The sequence below is a fragment of the Ascaphus truei genome, chromosome 1 (genome assembly GCF_040206685.1).
Source record: "Ascaphus truei isolate aAscTru1 chromosome 1, aAscTru1.hap1, whole genome shotgun sequence".
Classification (NCBI taxonomy): Eukaryota; Metazoa; Chordata; class Amphibia; order Anura; family Ascaphidae; genus Ascaphus; species Ascaphus truei.
The window spans coordinates 159430486-159452172 of NC_134483.1; the positions used below are offsets into that span (position 1 = coordinate 159430486).

General features: G+C 40.9%; 1 protein-coding gene across 1 annotated transcript in view; it reads left to right on the forward strand.

Moving 5' to 3' along the window:
* BRD10 (bromodomain containing 10) overlaps window positions 1-17630 on the forward strand; it is a 43100-nt gene extending 25470 nt beyond the window's left edge. Inside the window, exons 4-8 of the mRNA XM_075596606.1 lie at window positions 2554-2633; window positions 9268-9357; window positions 10897-11012; window positions 11548-11711; window positions 12941-17630. Of these exons, the coding sequence (XP_075452721.1) occupies window positions 2554-2633; window positions 9268-9357; window positions 10897-11012; window positions 11548-11711; window positions 12941-16365 (3875 nt within the window). The 3' untranslated portion in view covers window positions 16366-17630. The remainder of the gene's footprint in view (window positions 1-2553; window positions 2634-9267; window positions 9358-10896; window positions 11013-11547; window positions 11712-12940) is intronic.
* The last annotated feature ends 4057 nt before the right edge of the window (window positions 17631-21687 follow it).

A 21687-nucleotide genomic window follows, 5' to 3' on the forward strand; every position in this document is an offset into this window, starting at 1 on the left:
CTCCTCACCGCCCTCTCCCCCACATGCTCCCTCCTCACTGCCCTCTCCCCCACATGCTCCCTCCTCACCGCCCTCTCCCACACATTCTCCCTCCTCACCGCTGCCTCCTCACCATCATCTTCCTCACATGCTCTCTTATCGCCAGGCTCTCTCCCACACCATGCTCTTGCCATGCTCCTTTCCCATATTCTCCCCCCTCACCATGCTCCCCCCTCACCATGTTCCCTTCTCACGATGCGCTCTTCTCACCATGCTTCCTCACCGCCCTCTCCCTCACATTCTCCCTCCTCACCGCCCTCTCCCCCACATTCTCCCTCCTCACCGCCCTCTCCCCCACATGCTCCCTCCTCACTGCCCTCTCCCCCACATGCTCCCTCCTCACCGCCCTCTCCCCCACATTCTCCCTCCTCACCGCCCTCTCCCCCACATGCTCCCTCCTCACTGCCCTCTTCCCTTATGTGCTCCCTCACCACCACTCATGGGCAGAATCTGTGGAGCGTATATATGTCCTTTCTTTTTATTGCCCACCAGTGGAACCCTCTGCTTGCCGGAGGGGCCACGTACCAGAGTGCCACAGCCCCTCCAGCACATCGCAAACACGTGACCTCACAGGTGAGGTGCAGGAAAGAGAAGTTCAGCGAATTCGCAATCCCCCCCTAGAAAATGGTCAGAGAGCCAATGACGTAGCCACTGCGTCGTGGGACCATAACAAGGTGGCTACGTCATGAGGCATGCAATGTATTGCAAGTGTCGTTACCAAAAAACTGTTGCTAATTGTATCTGTTACCACCCCAATGCAGGGCTTGTGACTCCCATTTCAATGTGTAATTCTTATCTTGGTGATGGAAGTGGTTTCATATCCATGTACGATGCTTAAGAAGGTGTGCCTAAATAGTTGTATTAATTTGGTTCTGCTTTGTACTGGTATTTAACTGCAGCTGATACGCTGGTTGCTTAATCTGAGTGGAAAAGGGAATGGTGCAAAAGTGCTAATGCTAAATAAATGGGCTTATTATAAAGCTAACCGTTGATAGCGACGTGGTATATGTGAATTCATACAAAATAGCCTATGTTCGATAAACACAATGTGAATGGGGGGGCAACCAAGAAAGTCCCCTGATCCATCTAAATCAGAAAGCATACAAACAGAAAAACAAGTGACTCAGGTGCCTCCAATAAAAGTTAAATGTCCAGAACAACAATTAACTGAGCAAATATATAAAATGGATCAAACCCTATGAGATATGTCCTGTCCAGCGTTTGCGGAATATTCGATGGCTCCAGATGGCAATCCGATGAACCTCAGGACACGTGTAAGCAGTGAGTACTATTACTACATGCACAACGTCTCTGCTCTGATGGAGTGATAGTCGCTGCACGCATAGATCCCTCAGGTCCACAGATAGTGCTGGGGCGTGACATCCGTCAGGTGAAAGATATTCGGGATAGATGTAGCAGTTGGAGCCGCACCCTACACATTTTGTGACTCGCGTCACTTCCTCGGGGATGTGAGGAAGAAACACAGGTCACGAAACTCGTCGAGTCAAAGGTTACGACTCTAGCGCACCAGCTCCACACCAGAGGCGGACGCGCCTATGACGTCCTTCCGGATAGCGGAGCAATCAGCGTTTCTTCATTCGAATGGCTCCAACTGCTACATCTATCCCAAATATCTTTCACCTTAAGGGTGTCAAGCACCAGTATGTGGACCTGAGGGATCTATGCGTGCAGCGACTATCACTCCGTAAGAGCAGAGACGTTGTGCATGTAGTAATAGTACTCACTGCTTACACGTGTCTTGAGGTTCATCGGATTGCCATCTAGAGCCATCGAATATTCCACAAACGCTGGACAGGACATATCTCATAGGGTTTGATCCATTTTACATAGTTGCTCAGTTCATTGTTGTTCTGGACATTTAAAGTTTATTGCAGGCGCCTGAAAAACACTTGTTTTTCTGCTTAATCTGAGTACCCACTAAAATGAAGAGCTACAGCCCGCCAATGTAGGGTTTGCCAGTTTAATTGCTCTTGTAATGCTTCTTTTCATTAAAATGTTATATTAAATTATATTAAAGTATTAAATTACATGTTGATCATGATGGTGAAGTGTTTGCTCTATATTTGATAGCATGTTAGCTAGTTGACAGATTTGTGCAATAAAATATATGTCACGGTTATTATAAATCAGTGTATAAAAGTTCACACCTATTCTTGCATTGATATTTGATATTTAACATTTGTTAATGGTTTCTGAAGTTACACTACACAACTACGTGGTCTGATTTGATCTAGCTTTTTTTTTCTTCTTAAACTGGCATAGTGTCTGTTCACAGCAAACTGAGAAAAACCTATTTTAATACATATCCAGCTTATCAGCAGTTGTTATCCATGTGTGAAATAACCAGCCCTGCTTTGCCTTGGCTGTGTGCCACGTAATCAGCCATCTGCTAGTTACAGTTTAACTTTCTAAGTCTCTTGTCATTTCATTAAATTGTAATAACAAAGAGCAATATACTCCCTTATGAAGTTTATCTCTCTTGATTTTTGGAAGGAAAAAAATCTGTGTCTGAGAAAGCAATTGCAAGGAAGCGGAAAACTGTGGCAAGTTCACCTGCTGCACCAGAATTTCAGGTAAAAAAAATGTTTTTTTACTGTATAGAAGGAGCTGTATCAACATATCGTTTTTTGCGATCCAATTTGAATGGGCTAACATAAAAAAAGTTGAAAGCAGATGTGTTGATCTGTTTCCGTCTATATATTCTATATGTGTATATTCTGTACTGAAAGCAACAAAGAGAATGTCGAATTACTGCTTGGCCCACGATTCATTGTCCTCCGATTGAGCAGTAGGTTAGTGTGTTTTCTAGAGACGGATATTGCAGGGAAGCAATGTGTGGAAGATACGACTATAGATATTGTACCTGCGTATACAAAAATGGCTCGTGTAGTAAATTGCTTTTGCGCATGGCCAGTGCATGGCAGCTGCAACACAGTACAAAGATCATTAACAGATCTCAGCGTATTGCCTTTACGTGGTGAGTTGTTGAACGCTGGTATGTCTCTCATATTAGCTGTACGCTTTGCGGGTTGACACTTGTAAGATCAGTAAGTCGCATCAAAAAGCCACGTAGGTTTCATTTTCAGACCAGATAGAGCAAAAAAAAAAGATCGGGAATTACACTACAAAAGTTGCATATTTTATGTGTTTCAAAGTGGCAGCATGGCATAAAAAAAATCTTCAAAGTTACAACACAACTTTCAGATTTTTGAAGAGATATTCTTTTAAATAGCTCTAACTGTTAAAAAAAATGTCCATTAATAAAGTGCCTTTTGAGAAAATTCTGTCCATTCCCCAAATCATTGAAAAATAACTAGAAATAATTGAATAAAAATACATTTTTTGCAACTTCATAAGTTTCTATCTCTACAAAAATATCAATTCAATTTGTGAGGTTCTATGTGGGCCATACATAGGCCTTACAATCCCATAACACAGCACATTGTGACACCACACTGACAAAGGATTATTCTAAGTGTGCTTAAAAGATGAATATGAAGTGAATTGTTATTTAGCTCCTACAATCCTGTCACAATTACTTGTGACACAAATGTCATGCCTGATCGCCATCATTTTGCTGATACTCACTGTTGCAGTTTGTTGTAGCAGAAATAATTGTGTGTAATTCTAATATCTGATATAGATGGTCTTATAATTGCTTTACACACACAACAATCACACACAAACAAAGGGAGAAAGGGGCACAAAAAAATGAGAACCAGAAATACATATGTTAAAAAAATAAAATAATATGAAAGAGACAAATAACCTCTCACTTATAGACCAGGGCTAGTTCAGCAATTGTTAAGTCCATCCATGGGTCAAAGAGATTTGCTGTGTTGTCCTTGAGACAACGCAGAAAATCTTCAAATCAGGAGCAAGGAAAAGGAAAACAGACATCCAAGCTTCAATGTTAATTCACAGCAGTACAAAAAGCAAAGCTATTCCACACCAACATTCGAACAAGTAAATGTGTTTGTCACGGACAAACAACCGCAGAGAGCCGCTGTATGTCGATCTGCCAATGAAGCGTAGCCATACGACAAACACGTTGGAGACGTAGCTAAACCTTCCGGTACTATAGATTTTGCAGAGGCACCCCAGGGTTGTTTGTCTGTGACGAACACATCTCTACTTTTTCAGATGTAAGTGCAGAGCTGTTTTGCTTTTTGCATTTGTGTAAATACTGTAATACAGTATTTATTTTTCTTTCAAAGGTGTAGGTTTGCCTACATTTAACCTATTATACCTGCCACCATCCTAGGTCACTGTAAGGCTTGTTCTATAGTAGGTGCGGGCGCGCGTACGCGTGCCTGTGCGCGCGCCTGTGCGAACGCGCGTGCACGTGACGCACACTTTTTGTGTGTATGCTGTAAGCGACAGTCTTGGAAGGTACTGTGTGTGTGTGTGTCACTGGGTAACTGTGTGTATGTATAGATTGTGTGAGTTAATAAAATTAAATAATACTGTATTTTAAAAAAAAAAGACATGTATGAATAAAAAAATTTTTTATTGTGCAATGTTTATAAATATATATATATATATATATATATATATATATATATATATATATATATATATACATACATTACAGCGGCTTTAGCGGCGCAAAAACGTTCTTTTCCCTGTCTTCTCACCGATCGGCCGGCTCCACGCTCACTGCCGTGCGCGTATTATAGAAAGGCTGGCTAACCACAGCCAACTATAAGTGCCGCGCACGTGCACGGCGGAGCAAGCGCGCCCACAATAGAACAGCCCTTAGCCTTGAAGAGACTGCCCCTTTAAATGGGCCATTTCTAAATCGCCCTGGTTAGCACCGACCTCAAAATACCATCTTATTTCAAATGAAACAAAATCACATGAAATATCGGAGCGTGTCCAATTCTGTATGGTAATATTCTAAACTCAATAAATCTTTAATGTACCATATGGCAGTATACAGTGGATTATATGCATCCCAAACAGCAGACAAGACAGATTTGTTTTACATTTACTGTTAGGATACATAAAATAGACCATAATCCTTCAATCCGGTTAGATCTGCCTTACCATTTACAGTCTTAATAATTGTATTTTATATTTTTACTTTAAAAAAAAATAAGTACAAAAAACAACACCAACAAAAAATCTTTTAACCCTCAATTCTACCTAACTGTCTACATCACCTATTATTAGTACTATTCTTTGGTTTGTACAATACAGCAAAACACCTGTAAATTACTTGCGTCATTAATCATTCTTAATTTGCAGGCCACATGCAGAAATCAAAAACGGCAATATACTCAGGGCCCAACATCATTAAAAAAAGAAACGCTAAGTGCTCCTGTCACTTTTTATGCAATAAAATTATCTTATAAATATAAACAGAGGAGCAGACCTGGAGTGTGTTATTTCTCCTCAAGCATTCAGACCCCAGGAAAGTTTAGCAACAGGTAATATGGGGTTTTTAAGCAATGTGGACAGTTTAAAGGATGTTTTGTGGCTCTGTGTGTTTTTGTCATTTGAATAAAAAGTTGCACACCGCACTCCTGTGGAGATTGTTGATAAGGCAGAGTGCCATACAAATTATCGGCATTAAAATAAGGCCCGCGTGTGACATTGTGTTGTTGCTGAGCAGATCACAGAAATTCTCTGGAACATAGAAGAGCCGGCATAGCCAGCTCTTCTTCAGCGTGGTATAACCAGTTCTTCTTCAGCATGGTATAACCAGCTCTTCTTCCGCATGGCATAACCAGCTCTTCTTCAGCATGGCATAACCAGCTCTTCTTCAGTGTGGTATAACCAGCCTTCTTCAGCATGGCATAACCAGCTCTTCTTCAGCGTGGCATAACCAGCTCTTCTTCAGTGTGGTATAACCAGCTCTTCTTCAGCATGGCATAACCAGCTCTTCTTCAGCATGGCATAACCAGCTCTTCTTCAGCATGGCATAACCAGCTCTTCTTCAGCATGGCATAACCAGCTCTTCTTCAGCATGGCATAACCAGCTCTTCTTCAGCATGGCATAACCAGCTCTTCTTCAGTGTAGTATAACCAGCTCTTCTTCAGCGTGGTATAACAGCTCTTCTTCAGCGTGGTATAACAGCTCTTCTTCAGCACGGCATAACCAGCTCTTCTTCAGCATGGTATAACCAGCTCTTCTTCAGCACGGCATAACCAGCTCTTCTTCAGCGTGGTATAACCAGCTCTTCTTCAGAGTGGCATAACCAGATCTTCTTCAGCGTGGTATAACCTGCTTTTCTTCAGCGTGGTACTCTAACCAGCTCTTCTTCAGCATACCATAACCAGCTCCCTTCAGCATGGCATAACCAGTTCCCTTCAGCATGGCATAACCAGCTCTCTTCAACGTTGCATAACCAGCTCGTCTTCATCATGGCATAACCAGCTCTTCTTCAGCATGGCATAACCAGCTCTTCAGAGTGGCATAACCAGCTCTTCTTCAGAGGGGCATAACCAGCTCGTCTTCATCATGGCATCAGCAGCTCTTCTTCAGCATGGCATAACCAGCTTTTCTTCAGCATGGCATAACCAGCTGTTCTTCAGTGTGGCATAACCAGCTCTTCTTCAGAGTGGCATAACCAGCTCTTCTTCAGAGTGACATAACCAGCTCTTCTTCAGCATGGCATAACCAGCTTTTCTTCAGCATGGCAGGGAGCGCAACGTCATCTGTTTAAATACCATGGCGGACCTATGCTTCTTTTACCGGTAACTATATCAGGAATCGCGCTTTCGCCTCTGGGAACTCCATGCTTCCCATCCTGGTAGAAAGAAAGGGGTTTGGGCTATGGGGGGAAACTGCTGCTTTAAAATTTTCCTTTTGCTGTGTTTTATGCTCATCCAACAGTCATCACAATTCCTATTAGAATTTTGACACTGGCTGTGACCAGTACCACAAGAAGCAAATGTAGCCATTAACCAGGGCATTAAACAGGTTCCCTGATCTATTGAAGCTGGTAATAGACCGCACCTTGGCACACAGCTCTCAGGCCGTGATTATACCAGAAATCGGGCGCAACGCCGTGCACCTTTAAAATAAAACAATAAAATGCAATGAAAGCGCACATACCAATCGCGACAGTAGCACCGTGACGTGCTGCAAAGCTTCTGTCTCATGAAGGGATTTGAGAGGTTTTTTTTCACAGGCCAAAGCTAAATCACGTGATTTGCATGGCCAATCACAGTGCATCTTACATTTGGGTTCCATGTAAATGGATATCAGGGAAAAGGTGACATGTGTGCTCATTTGCATGTCATTTCCCAGAATCCCTTGCTGCAGTGGAAGCACTGTATGCTAGGTGATAATGGTGAAAGGCAGGGTTGCAGACCTGTCTAAGACATGTGAATGTGCTCACAAGTGATATTCTTTATTGGCTATATGCTAACCGTTGAGTTTTTTTGTCGCCTTTTTCCCCCACCATAACTTAAAATGTGTGTGTGTGTGTGTGTGTGTGTGTGTGTGTGTGTGTGTGTGTGTGTGTGTGTGTGTGTGTGTGTGTGTGTGTGTGTGTGTGTGTGTGTGTGTGTGTGTGTGTGTGTGTGTGTGTGTGTGTGTATATATATATATATACATGTATATATATATATATACATATATATATATATATATATAATACTGAGTTAAGTTATGGTGAGTAAAAAAAGTGACAAAAACCCTCCACAGGAAAGCAAATATGCAAATATAGCTGTATGCTCATCTGCATGTCTTAGGCAGGTCTGCAACCCCGCCTTTCCCCATTATCACCCAGCATATATATATATATATATTTATATTTATATATTTCCAAGTTATTTCCCAATCTTCTTTATGAATGCTAGCATTCAACATATATTCTATTTCTTTTGATTTTAAGACTAGGGAAAATAAGAGATACAATGTGTTTGTATCCCTGAAGAAAATTCACTTATATGCACACTCCTGAGAGTAAAATTTAACTTTTAATATACAATACTTAAAACATATATTACTGAAAAAGATGGTATAATGAACACTTAAAAAAGGATTAAATAAGGTAAATACATACACCCCTATTTGGCTCTCCAAGGAATATATAAATACTTATAATTTAATAAAGTTATTAATAATAATAATATATAAATACTTATAACTTAATAAAGTTATTAATGTTACTGGAGTACTGGAGGCTCAAGAGGGTGCAACCAGTCAAGATGAGCCCAACAGAGCTCACTACTTGCAATCACTAGTGCAAAAAATGCATTTTAAGACTAACCAAATATTTTCTTCATTCATAGTTTAGAAAATGTGCTAGCTACGCCATTCTAACATTCATTTTACTGTAGAAATCATTTCAGATTTACCTATAACCAGTGGTTGACAAATCACCAAAAAATCTACTCGCCACACAAAAAAATCTACTTGCCACCTAGTACCAAAACGTGTGCTGCTTGGGCCAATATTTACTCACCCGGGGGTTAAATCCACTCGCCCGGGGCGAGCAAATGTATAGGTTTGTCGAACACTGCCTATAACTTTAAACCCTTTAATAAGAAATACAATATCTTAACTGAAGACATTTCCAAAAGTCAAACCCACATATATCGTCATCTGTATTGCACATTTTTAAAAGATTTCAGTATAGTTGTATTTGGTTAAAAAAAAAAAAGTCATGTAAAAATCAACTCTCTTTCAGTGAAATGCAATTAATTGTATTACCGTCAATTTTAAGCAATGGGTTATACCATAGAGTAATAGGAAACACACACACACACACATATATATATACTGGGTAACCTTTCCAAATATAACCAGGATGAAAAAATAACTGAACAATGTTTATTTTATTATTTTTTTTAATTCTGCTATAAAAAATGAAATGCTCAAAGAATACTATTTAAAGTTATATTTAAAACATTGTTTTTCAAAACTGTTAATAAATTAATGATGCGAAAATATAAGATAAGACACCTAGATGTAATATAGAATTTGCCAATACCTTACAGTTCATTGACTTGTATGTGCGAGAAGGTGTCTTAAGGAAGACATGTTAGTAAATATGGGCCTTTGTCCTCTAAAATGTATTCTCATTGTGGTTGAAAAGGCGCATTAGAAATGTGGACCTACATGGAGCATATGATGAAATATTGCTTTAAACGTGTGATGCAGTCACACTTAATGTACTGTATGTTTTTGTAAAATTGTTAGTGACAGGATATTTTTAAACCTGGAGCATTCAAATGCATCTCTATTTTCAGCTGGTTTGTACTAATCTTAATGATCTCAGGGAATTGATGAAGAAAATAGAGGGCGAGCTCAAGGACTTGGAAAGCAACAAAAAGAAATCGGTAAGTATTGCCAAACTTCATTTATTTTCCACGTGCAAATATGCAAACACAGCCCTTGTTTTTTGGGGGGGTTTTGTACCGTTTCTCCGGCCAGTGAGATATACTGTATTATCCAACGCATCTGTGAAGACTCCTGCTAGACAAATGTATTATTTCTGTTTTTAAAAACGATGTCTTCGTTAATCGATTTGTTTGAAAATCGTATTTGTAGATCAGGTCTTATTTAATATATTTGCCACTTTTTTTTTGTTCGAAATATATCTACGACTTTACGGCAGAAGTCCAAAACATGATCTAGTTAAGGTTTGTGTCTCCCACGGTCACTTAATGACTATGTTGTATGGCATGGTTTTTTCGATTTCTGTATATATTTGACATTGTGTGATTGCTTCAAAGTGAGAGGTCATGTCAACAGGTGCTCCTCTAGGATGAGGAGACGACAGGAAAGTCCCAGTAGCGTGCACTCATACTGCTCAAGCTGACTATGATCAGTGTCCAAACACTAGTGGGTAGGCAGGGTAACAGACAGTAGCTGGGAAATATCGTATAGTCTCACCAGTAGTGATGACATCAAATAATATCAATCAGATATAGCTATATACAGGCATACCCCGCATTAACGTACGCAATGGGACCGGAGCATGTATGTAAAGCGAAAATGTACTTAAAGTGAAGCACTCCCTTTTTCCCACTTATCGATGCATGTACTGTACTGCAATCGTCATATACGTGCATAACTGATGTAAATAACGCATTTGTAACAGGCTCTATAGTCTCCCCGCTTGCTCACAGCTTCGGTACAGGTAGGGAGCTGGTATTGCTGTTCAGGACGTGCTGACAGGCGCATGTGCGAGCTGCCGTTTGCCTATTGGGCGATATGTCCTTACTCGCGAGTGTACTTAAAGTGAGTGTCCTTAAACCGGGGTATGCCTGTACCCTACTTTATTCACCTCTAGCATTGGTATTAGTTTATATCACACAGTGATTTTGGTCCATAACACCTAAGGGCATTTAACCCCTTCCATTCCCCTGTTTGCTTTTTTCCCTAGTGCACTTACCAGATATATATATTCATTCATTCTCTAGGTCAGGGGGGCGCAAACTTTTTTCCCTGCGCCCCCCTGACGGCTGTCCCCTCGCTCCCGCGCCCCCCCAACCCCAACTTACCCGCGCTCCGGCGTAATGACGTCACGTTGCCATAGCAACGTGACGTCACATGACCTCGCAGCGTCATTTTGACGCCGCGTTGCCATGGCGCCGCAGGGAGGAAGCCGCCGGAGCCACGGTAAGTTAGGTTTACAGAGGCCCTGCAGCTCCCCCGGCACTTAATTTAAGTGCCTTCGGGAAGCGCGCGGGGCCTCTGTAAACCCCGCGCCCCCCGTCGGCAGTGTCGCGCCCCCCCTGGGGGTCGCGCCCCACAGTTTGCGCACCGCTGCTCTAGGTTGGTCAAGTATTCCTTTTTGCTGCGATTGCTTTAAAGTGACAGAATAGAGATCACTCCATAATCATGTCAACAATATGTAATATTCATGTTTTCAGGAAAAGTGGTACTTTCGGAGACAAGGTGTAAAAGAGTTGCACAGCACGTTGATACGTCTGCTAAAGGAATTGTTACCGTGGGAACCAAAGCTACTGAAGGCTTTTCAAAGAAACAGGTAATTCAAGAACAATACGCAGCATACACTCTGAATAAATAAAATCATTATGATAATTGACTTTGAAAGCGATTATCTCCTCATGTTGAAGCTCTAAAGGTTTAACCCCTTCACCGCGAATCTTCGCACAATCTTTTCTATTTCTTCGCAAACCTGCCAAAGTTTGTTCGAACATTTTTTTTGTTAAGAAATCAACCAAAGTTTGCAATTCCGCCTACGGCCACTAATGTTACTCTCGCTCTCTGTCTCTCGCTTCTCTACAGCAAAACTCCTGTTTCAGGTTTTAGATGAACTTTAAAAGTTCCTCGAAGCAAACCTTAGTGGACAAAGACAAAATTGCATGCTTTCGCTTGTTTATTTTTTAAAGTTAGGTGAAGCGAACTTTGTTGGACGAACTGCCCGAAAGTCGAACTTTAAAAAAACAAAACACAATTTTCACGGTGGATTCGAACTTTAGATACACGTTCACCCATCTCTAAAATGACTGTATAATATTTTATTATTGTAATGATTTATTCCATTTATTACATTGTAGAGCACGACTGAAAAAGGATTATGATGATTTTAAACGGCAGCCAGATCACGAGAACTTCACCAGGGAAGCCTGGTCTCATGAAGAATGTGATGCAAAATCTCCAAACTCCATAGCAAGTACATATGATTTATATCACAAGGAGATCCTAACGAAAGATTACCTTGGTAAGATTTCTGAGCTGTAGAAAGTTTATCATATGGATACATCATTTGAAGATTGAAATATTTTTATTTTTTTTAAAGAATATGCATTATGTGAAGGTGATAATATGGATTGTTTAGAATCACGAACACAATCAAACTTATAAACTGTACAGTATTTGCTGTTTTGCTAAGGCAGGTCAGTGACGCCCATAGGTGGGTCTGTCTTCTTTGGAAGAAACCCCCAAGGGACATGTTGCAAGCTAGAATCTTTTGTATGCTACTGTTTATTAGATAATTTGATACAATATCAGAGTTGGAAATGAAACAACATTTTAAAAAAAAACAAACACATATTTTATCTTTACTCACTACTTTGTAAATCGGTTCTTAACCTAAAGGTGGACAGAGAGCTTAAACTAATCACAGGGACCGCAATGCTCTAAAACAGGATCAGAATACTTTAAAATGTATAATATTTCAGGTGTTGCTTCATGTGGCCAATACTGCCAAAGGCCAACAATTTACACTCGATACTACATTCAAATTCTGCAAAGGGTTTCCTGGTTACTAATAGGGGTTTACCTAATAATAATTGTATTTCATGTAGTGCTTTTTTCCCCCAATGGGGCTCAACACGCTTCACAATTGCAGTACAGAGTGCAGTACACAGGACTGTACATAGAATTGGTCAGGCACAGTCCCTGCCTGACGAGCTTACGATTTATGTAACAAGAAGTTGACACCTGCATTTAAACCAGGCTCCCTTGGCCCCTCAGGGCTGAGCCACTAGTTCAGCCCATGTAACTAAAGGGAAAAAAATCTTTATTAAATTCACGGTGTTGTAAATAATTTGTACCTATAACTCCTCACCATTATGGCTGTAGAGTTTGCCAGTCCCCATATTTTTACCATTGGGAGCCATTGTAATAGATCACGTAAATGATTGGCATTATGATTTAAACACAATAAACTGTAGGGGACCTCATTCAACCTGCTGGGTATGCGTTGCTGAAGCAATCTGTTATAGTCAAATAAATCTCTTCTTTCACACAGGGGACAACTTTTTTTTACTGAACATTGAATAAGAGGCCAGTCACTTCGATAAAGAGTCTTTACTTCTAGATGGCATAACAAAAAAGGCTTCACTTTTGGAAGTAAAATAATCAATAACATTTTGTCTATACTGTACCTCACAGAATACTGCAGTAGCTACATTTTTTTAACTTGAGACCTTTTTATATGTTTTGCAGAGGAGTTGACGCTTTCAGAGATGGATGTGTCTTCAGGAAAGGGCAAGTTACCCAAGAAAGAATCTTTTTGCAGAGACTTGCTGAAAACCCCAACTAAAACTTGTAAGCGTCAGTGCAGACAGCACATTTCTCCAGATAATGAAGCAAAGGAGATTTCACCAAGAAAGAAAGTCAAGTTAAGCACACACGAGGCCCCAGCTCAGGGCATGGTAGGAGGACCACGTACTTGCTGCAGCATGAGTGACCACAAACAAACCGAATCAGTGCCCTCTGTGGTGATGGCAGACTCTACTGCTACTTCATTAGCAGGTTTTGTAATAGGGACCAAACCTATTCAGGCTTTGCTTGCAAAGAATATTGGGAACAAAGTGACCTTAACCAATCAGCTGACACCAACAATGAGCAAAAATGTACCTACTTCTGAAACTTCAGCATTATCACCCACCAAGTCAGTCCCAGTGAAACCTTTAATGTCCTGCCAAGCTGCTACGCAAACTCCATTGCAAATGATTTACAAGCTGCCAGATGGGCAGTGCATTCCGATTGACCTCCAGAACTCCTCTGTAAAGATTCAGATGCAGCCTGTGATTGATTCTAAAACTGGAGAAAAGCTCATGCAGCAGGTTCTAATTTTTCCCAAAAATCTCTTATTCCAGCACAAAGAAGTTAAGACTACTACAAAGGAATGTCAGCCTTTGCAACAAAATACAGTGGCACAACATTGTGTATCAAATGTAATATCTAGTTCCTCAAAAGGTTATGTGAGTGCAGACACATCTTCACCGCTCCCTGCACAAGTTTATAACAAGAGTGTGGTGCATTTAACAAAACCTATCGCCGTTTCACAACCATCTTTTTCAACATCTGCAGGCAATGAGTTGGCATCAGCATTTAAGGAAAACCAGTGTAACACCAGTAAAGGCAATACTCCTGTGCTGGCGACTTCATTTCCAGGCTCATTGGTGCCATCTGTTGTGTCTCTTGCAGTTCCATTTGCCCCTGGAGGAGCAACACAAGGCAGAGCTACAAGTACTGTGGCCCATCACAAAGTAACCGCGTCACTCAGTAATTCATCCGAAATAAAACAGGAACTGAAAACAGTGTGCATTAGAGATTCTCAGTCAATCCTTGTGCGAACACGAGGTGGCAACACTGGTGTTGTAAAAGTACAAACAAGTCAAGACCAGATTTCTTCTGGCATACTTCCAAGCTCAATTTTCACGTTCACACCACAGCTTCAGCCATTTTTGATGTCAAAGTCTAAAACCTCAGTATCTTCTACTTTTAGTTCTGTAGCTCCATCTCCAGCTGCACCTCCTTCTTTACCCTTTTTTCAGTCTCCTCCCTCTGGATTCTCACCTGCTTCATCTTCTGTTTCTGGAGGTCTAAGCCAGTTAACTGAAACAAACAATAATCGTACTTTAGGTCATCCTCCCAGTAGTGGCATCATGTGTCCAGTAGCAGATAAATCCATGCAACCTTCTAACTTCCTCTCCGCCATTTCGTCAACAAGTTCTTGGCTACCATCGTCTCATAATAATTCCCATGGTACAATTAATGTAACAGCAGGTTCTGTGACCACTTCATCTAGCGGGAATGTAGGCCAGGCTGCGACAGACATGAAACAGACAGAAACCAAGATCAATAAGATACCTATGGTACAACCTGACAGTACCACACCATCAATGAGTGATTTCATTAGTGGACCCTCTCTCCATAAGGTTATGTTGATGGCAACTCCCCCAACTATTTTTTCACCTGGCAGTACAGCTAAAATTAACATGTTGGCTACACCAACATCATCAGCGGTTACTTCTCAAAAGCTTGTTTTCATTAATGCTCAAGTTCCAACTGGCTTATCGAGCAACAGCTTAGCATTGCAAACAACAAAACAAGCTATTCCTTCCGTAATTGGCAAGACCTACGTTAAAACTGCTGATCAGCCTCCGATTGTTTTAATTCCATCCACCACAGGTTCACCAATGAAAATGAGTTCTGCACCTATTGTGTCTCAAATTAAAGATGTGAAAATTGGACTAACCATAGGCCAGACTATTGTCAATACTAGTGGTGCTACAAAAAATATCCTACCAATTAATTTTCTACGGAATACATTAGCCAAAGGAGACGACCATGCCCGCAAAGGCTTTGCTATGCCGCTAGCAACAAATTTGATTCCAGGAATTCAAAATGGTTGCTTAGGTGCATGTACTAAAGTTGGAGATGACTTGACAGTATCTACATCAAAAGGGACTCTAGGCTGTGCTTCAGTAGCATCTGTGTGTTCATATGGAGCACAATCTAATACCATGGATAGGAATGGAAATGATGTGTCAAGGATTGTGCCAGCTTTGTCTAATAGATTGTGCTCAACAAATGTAGGGAACACTGTAGCTATAACCACTGTTAAAACAGGACATCTTTCATCTTCTGTGCTACTGTCAACTACACCAGTGACAGGTTGTGCATTATCTTCTTTGCAGATGCCAATCACACCCACTTTGCCAGCTCCTGGGGTGGTTTCACACTTGGTGTCAAGTGCCACAGTAGGTTCATGTCAGCCAGTTTCAAAAGGAGTAACAGAAAAGGTTCAGTTTTCATCATCAAGATTTCCAATAGCACTGGCAGCAAATTCCACCAAGCCACAGGCTGTTTTAAATCATCCTTTAGGAACTGCAGTATCTAAATCAGGACCTGCTTACGGCTGCTCTCAAGGTTCGTCCCCTGCTGTACAGACAGCCTCAACAGCTAACCAATTAAGAGGCCATTTAAACGACTCGTGCATTCAGCAGAAAATAGTTATTAATAACAGCACACCCTTGGCCCCTGGAACTCAGATCACAATTAATGGTACTCGCTTTATTATTCCTCCCCAAGGTCTAGGAGCTGGAAGTCATGTCCTTCTCATATCTACTAATGCAAAGCAAGGACTTTCTTCAGTTGGTAACTCTGTCCAGATGTGTCAAGGACCCCCCCTTATCAGTACCACAGCTCAGCAGACTCCAATAAAGCAAAATATGTCTTCAGCACAGCCTCTAAATCATCCTTTTAGCATCTCTAAAACCATGAATTCTTTTGGCACTACAAATGTAAATTCTAAGGCGTTCTCTCCATGTCCTGTAACATCGATGGATGGGTCTTCATTAACATGTTCACTGTCAACTGCTGCACCTAAAACTCTTGTTGTTCCTGCTGTACAGAGCAGCAGCTTCCCACAGCCAAGTAACACTGCACATTTTTCTAGAGATATGTCAGTCAACAGGCTGTTGGTAACCCCAGAAGGAGGGATTGTAAATGCTGTAAATTACCCAGCTAACAAGGCTCTCCTATCACCTCCAATGAGTTCGCAGAATAAAAATGCAGATACTGTCTTCCCTGCATATCAATCCTCAATGCCAGATAAGCCGAACACTGTAGCATTATAAATCCGGCTAATCTTCAGTGGCACTCTTTTTACCCTGAAAAGATGATCAGCTTTGTTGGTTGTTTCACACACTGTGCATAGGGTACAGTTTACATAATTGATCTCCATTACAGGTTGTAGAAAAAAAAAATCCGTCTCCAGCTGGAATGAGAAACGTATTTTATTTGTTACGTATAACTACAAATCGAAGGCACTGTTTTGTTAATACAATGGTTAATTGATCAACTTGTTCATACACAGAATGTCAAGTTTTGACATTTAGTAGTCTAGCCTTTTGCACACTTCTATTTGAACTTTTTGCAGTTTATGTAGAACAGTATTTGTCTTTCTACATTTGTAAAATCATATTTTTTTTTCTGTAAAAAGCGTATTTATGCGTTTTCGAACATATAGGCTATAATGTAAAATTGTATATATTCTTTACCCCTAACATTCTTAACGAAAGCCTCTGTATAAAGAACATTGTCTTATTTATGTTTTGTTTACATAATGTATAGTTTTTTAAGTATTTTAGTAATTTTGGGAACAGTGTACTGTTTAACATTAATGCAGAACAATCTGCATGTAATCAATAAACCAAGTCGCTGTACTGCTCTTTTCTACCAAGTCACTGTATTGCAAGGAAAAGTTTCAAAAATGATAAACTTAAATATCATTTTTCAGGACAGGGCAATTAATTTTTACCCTGGAACTCTGCCATTAATTGCGTAATCAGAACATCATCCTCAAGGAAACACTTAGAGCAGTAATCCTGCTATTTCCCTTTCTCCCCTCCCCCTTTTTGACAAAATGTGAACCAGGGCGTCCTCCGAGGTAATTTTAACCACACTATTTTAGCTCCAGGGATTCCCCTGTGGCCAAGATATTTACCAGTGAAAGTACCGGTAACCCTTCCCAGTTTCACCATCCACTGTCCAATAGAAAACCACAACAGATGATGAGTCGGTGTCTCCGGAACCTTGGGGTCCCTGGAGTTGAATATAATGCGGTTCAACCCCATGGCACTGTTTTTCATCCTGTAAAAAAAGACAAAAGGGAGGAGTGGGAATAATTATAATAATTATAATAATAATTAAAAAAAAGGAGCTGCTGGGATTGCTGCTTTAAGAAAGTTATTAGAGGTATACCGCATAGATATGTGAATCGGCAGCATATTAACAATGAAAGTTCTAGTAGTTTTTGGTATGTAAGGTCTTGCAGAAGTTACTGTACTTTATTTGTTTGCCAATTAAAGCTCTTGTTGAACATCTAGTATGTTCCGAAGAATACCAACAGTTTAGTTATTGAACTGACTTATTAATTTATGGTCATGAGAGTTTGGGGATTTATGATAACTGCATTTAAGCTATTTTGCACCTGTAGGGGTTATTCAGTCAGGCAGCGTCACAGTTTAACAGTACTTAACATCCATTATTTGTTTTTCTGCACGGTCCTTTTCAAAACATTGCGTCAAATATCCAGTTTAGTTATAGGAGTGTTGTTTTTTTTTTTTAATAGTAGCAGCACATAACTTGCTGCTATGTAAGTTGTGCCAAAAAGTGGTACCATATACACGTTCCTGACACGTAATATTTCATTAAAGGTATCCTAGAACAAACGGATACAAGATACAGTAAAGACGTCACTGCTCACAACAGCTTACAATCTGACTGGACAAGTACATTAACAGGAAAATGGGTTATGACTTCAAGAAGATGTCAAAGCTATAGGCTACCCTCCGTAAATGAGGGATTTTCTTTTCCGTCATCTGTAGGGGATTTTGTTGGGAGGAGATAAGGAAGCAGAGGGTAAATGGAGAGGTGTGAGGAAGAAGACTTGAACAAATGGATTGAGCTATCATTCAAAATGCTGAAACCTTCCTCTTTTGCATAGACAAGGAAGTAAATGAGACATTTCTGTAGAAAGATACGGTGTGGGAGTAAATGTCAGATACTAAATTGATACTCCCTGCTCTGTAATTGCAATTGTTTTGGATGGGTACATTTAGCTTACTCTACTCTTTTTTTTTTTTTTTTTTTTAAATCTTACACTTTTTTGCATTTAGTTAAACCCTTCAAAGCCACCACACAGGCCACACACCACACAGGCCACCATACCACACAGGCCAGTGTCAACCTGTATCTCCAGGGCATATTTTTAACTCTACCAATTTAATGAGATGTAGTCGTTACTGTCAAACCTCTCCTTCGGGATCACACTGGGTTTTTAGGAATAACCAATGCATTTGCAGGCAGGTGAATGTATATAATGTGCATATGAATCAGCAGTTGGCTGGTTTCCACAAAACATATACAACAAAAGACATGGAAAAATGGAGTCGAGCACACCAAAAAATTGAAAGGATTCAACGAGTAGCAAAAAATAATAATTTTAATGACAAAGAAGTCATAATAGCATCCAACGTTTCGATGCATACTTGCACCCTCATTATCATTTTTTGCTACTCATTGAATTCTTCAAATGTTTTGGTGTGCTTGACTCCATTTTTCCATGATTACTATATCTTGACCAGATTTATCATAGCACCGATTCTTGACATTTAACATTCCTTAAGACCCTTGGCAGGGGTATCCCAAGTTGCTGGATCTGATTCTCTATTGTTTATACAACAAAAGACAACAATCCTAAATGCTACATCCAATATGACAAACCATTGAGTTAAATACTTATCTGTCTGTAAGAGTCATTTAGTTAAACTCTTTGGACCTATAAAGGGGCAAAGAGTTTAACTAAATGACCCTTATATATGAGAAGACAAACAGTTAAGTATTTAAAGCTATGATTTGTCATATTGGATGTAGTAGCATTCAGGATTTTTGTCTTTTGTTGTATGCATTTGGTCATAAATCCAATAGCACTCTTTGACAAAAATATATATGGTGTGTTGGGTTCAGAGCTTGCAAGGATTGTGTGTGTGTGGTTTCCACAAGAACCTAGTCTGGTTCAGGGCCCTGAGGAAAGATTTGAGATAAAGAATGGTATAATATTAGCCTTCAGAAAAAATGCCATGGAAAAATACCAGATGTAAGGTGATAGCTTTAGCGGCTAACTCCTAATAGAGGGATAGTGCAAGTTTCAGTGCCACCACTTTGCTTCTGGCTAGTGTTAGGTCCCTATTAGCTCATTATGGTCTCTATATTTGTTTTACCAGCAATATATATTTCCACAGGGGCCTATATACTAAGCATTACAAATAACTTTTTGGTGCAAAAGTGTCAAACTCCTTTAATTTCACTTGTGTGCGTCTATGTACTAAGCTCAAATGTCTTTGTTTTGGTGCACAGAAATGGACTGCGCTTGGTGAATTAAATATTGCACAGTGTAAATCAGTTTGTTATTTTCTATAACTGCACCAGTATTACAATATATAAATAACATTTTTGGTGTTGAATGTCATCAGGACAAGAAGAAACAAAAGGTATCTTGACTCTGAAAGAAGGACTCTATTTGCATATGTTTGCTCTGAATCTCTTATCTATATAAATAAGTTATTTAGAAACTCCAGAAAGACCAAACATAGCTTTAATAAAAATCCATGCACAGGTGGGCTAACAAATCCACATTGGGGAAGTTTGTTCTTGCATGTGAAGTCACTTGGTGGTCATATAACAGGTTTGTAGAAATGCCCACACAAATATGACCAAATAAATCTGCACACATCCATTAATTCCTGACATTAAACCAATCCGTTTCAAGCCCATTTTAATAGAGTCAAACAATATATAATATAAAGGCCACTTAAAGCTGCAGTTCAGTCAATATCAGTTCTGTAGTAAGAAAAAATACTTTTGGCATTTTCTGTTTTTAAAAAAACAATTTTGAAAGACCAATTTTCTTGTATTCTATTTTAACAGCCATTTGCTAAGGCACTGCCCCTTCATGTCCTGTCACAAGCCCTGGCACACCCCTTTGTCAGCCCTGCCCTCCCTCTAGCACTTGTCAGTGCAGGAATGCTCATGAATATTCATGAGCTTCCACTGCCAGTCAAGCAGATTATAAACAAATCCCAGCTTTTAATATGTCACCAAATTTCGACCTATCAATACATGGAAAACGAATTGACCTGCAGCTATACAGTTCTTTAGCTAATTAGAGATTGCACACATAAAACTATTGAAGTAAAAAAAAAAATGTAAAAAAAAAAAAAACTGCAGCTTTAACAGCAAGAAGACACTCAAGAGAAAGATGAAGTGAAGGAAAGCCCCAGGGAAAAGAAACATCAGGAACACACCAAAGATAAGGACCAGTGGATATGAGGACTAACTGGTAATATGCATTATTATGTCACGTAATCTATCATTTTGTAATGACTATATTGTAACACTAGTTGTTATATTCACTTGTTTTGTTTGTTTCTATGTCACAACTCCCCAAAAGAACTTCACGTACTTAAAGACTGTGTTTCTTAAAGATTTAGTGAGCCGAGGCACAGAGGGGATTCAGTGTGACAAACTAACACATTTATAAGTACTGTATATAGTATTGTGTGAAAAATTGATCTACTAATCAATAAAGCAGCCCCTCCTTGGACCCCCATTTTTCTATATATACTAGCTGAGAGACCCGGCGTTGCCCGGGAGAGGGGGGAGGGACAGTGGACGGGAGGAGGGGAGGGGGGGAGGGAATGTGGAGGGGAGGGGGGGAGGGACAGTGGACAGGAGGAGGGGAGGGACAGTGGACAGGAGGGGGGGGGACAGTGGACAGGAGGGGGGGACAGTGGACAGGAGGGGGGGGACAGTGGACAGGAGGGGGGGACAGTGGACAGGAGGGGGGGGGCAGTGGACAAGAGGGGGGGACAGTGGACAGGAGGGGGGGACAGTGGACAGGAGGGGGGGACAGTGGACAGGAGGGGGGGTGGGTTGCTTACAATTTCCGTGTCCCTCCTCTCCACTCCCCCTGTATGTTTCTCCGCTCCCCCCTCTCTCTCCGCTCCTGCTCCCCCCCCCATGCGTAGCTCCGGTCCCCACCCTAGAGTGTCTGACACACACACAGGGACACACACACACAGTGTAACACACACACACACACACAGTGTCACAAACACACAGTGTCCCCCCCCACACACAGTGACACACACACAGTGACACACACACACACGTCACCTCTCCTTCCGTGCGCCGCCATCTGACTCCGCGAGGGAGGAAGGGGGTCCTTCCGGGCGCCGCCATCTTAGGCGCCGCGTGTCCACTGCCTGTCGGAGCACCGGGGGGGAGGTGAGTGGAGCACTGGGGGGGAGGTGAGGGGAGCACCGGGGGGGAGGTGAGCGGAGCACCGGGTGGGAGGTGAGCGGAGCACCGGGGGGGAGAGCTGAGCGGAGCTCTGG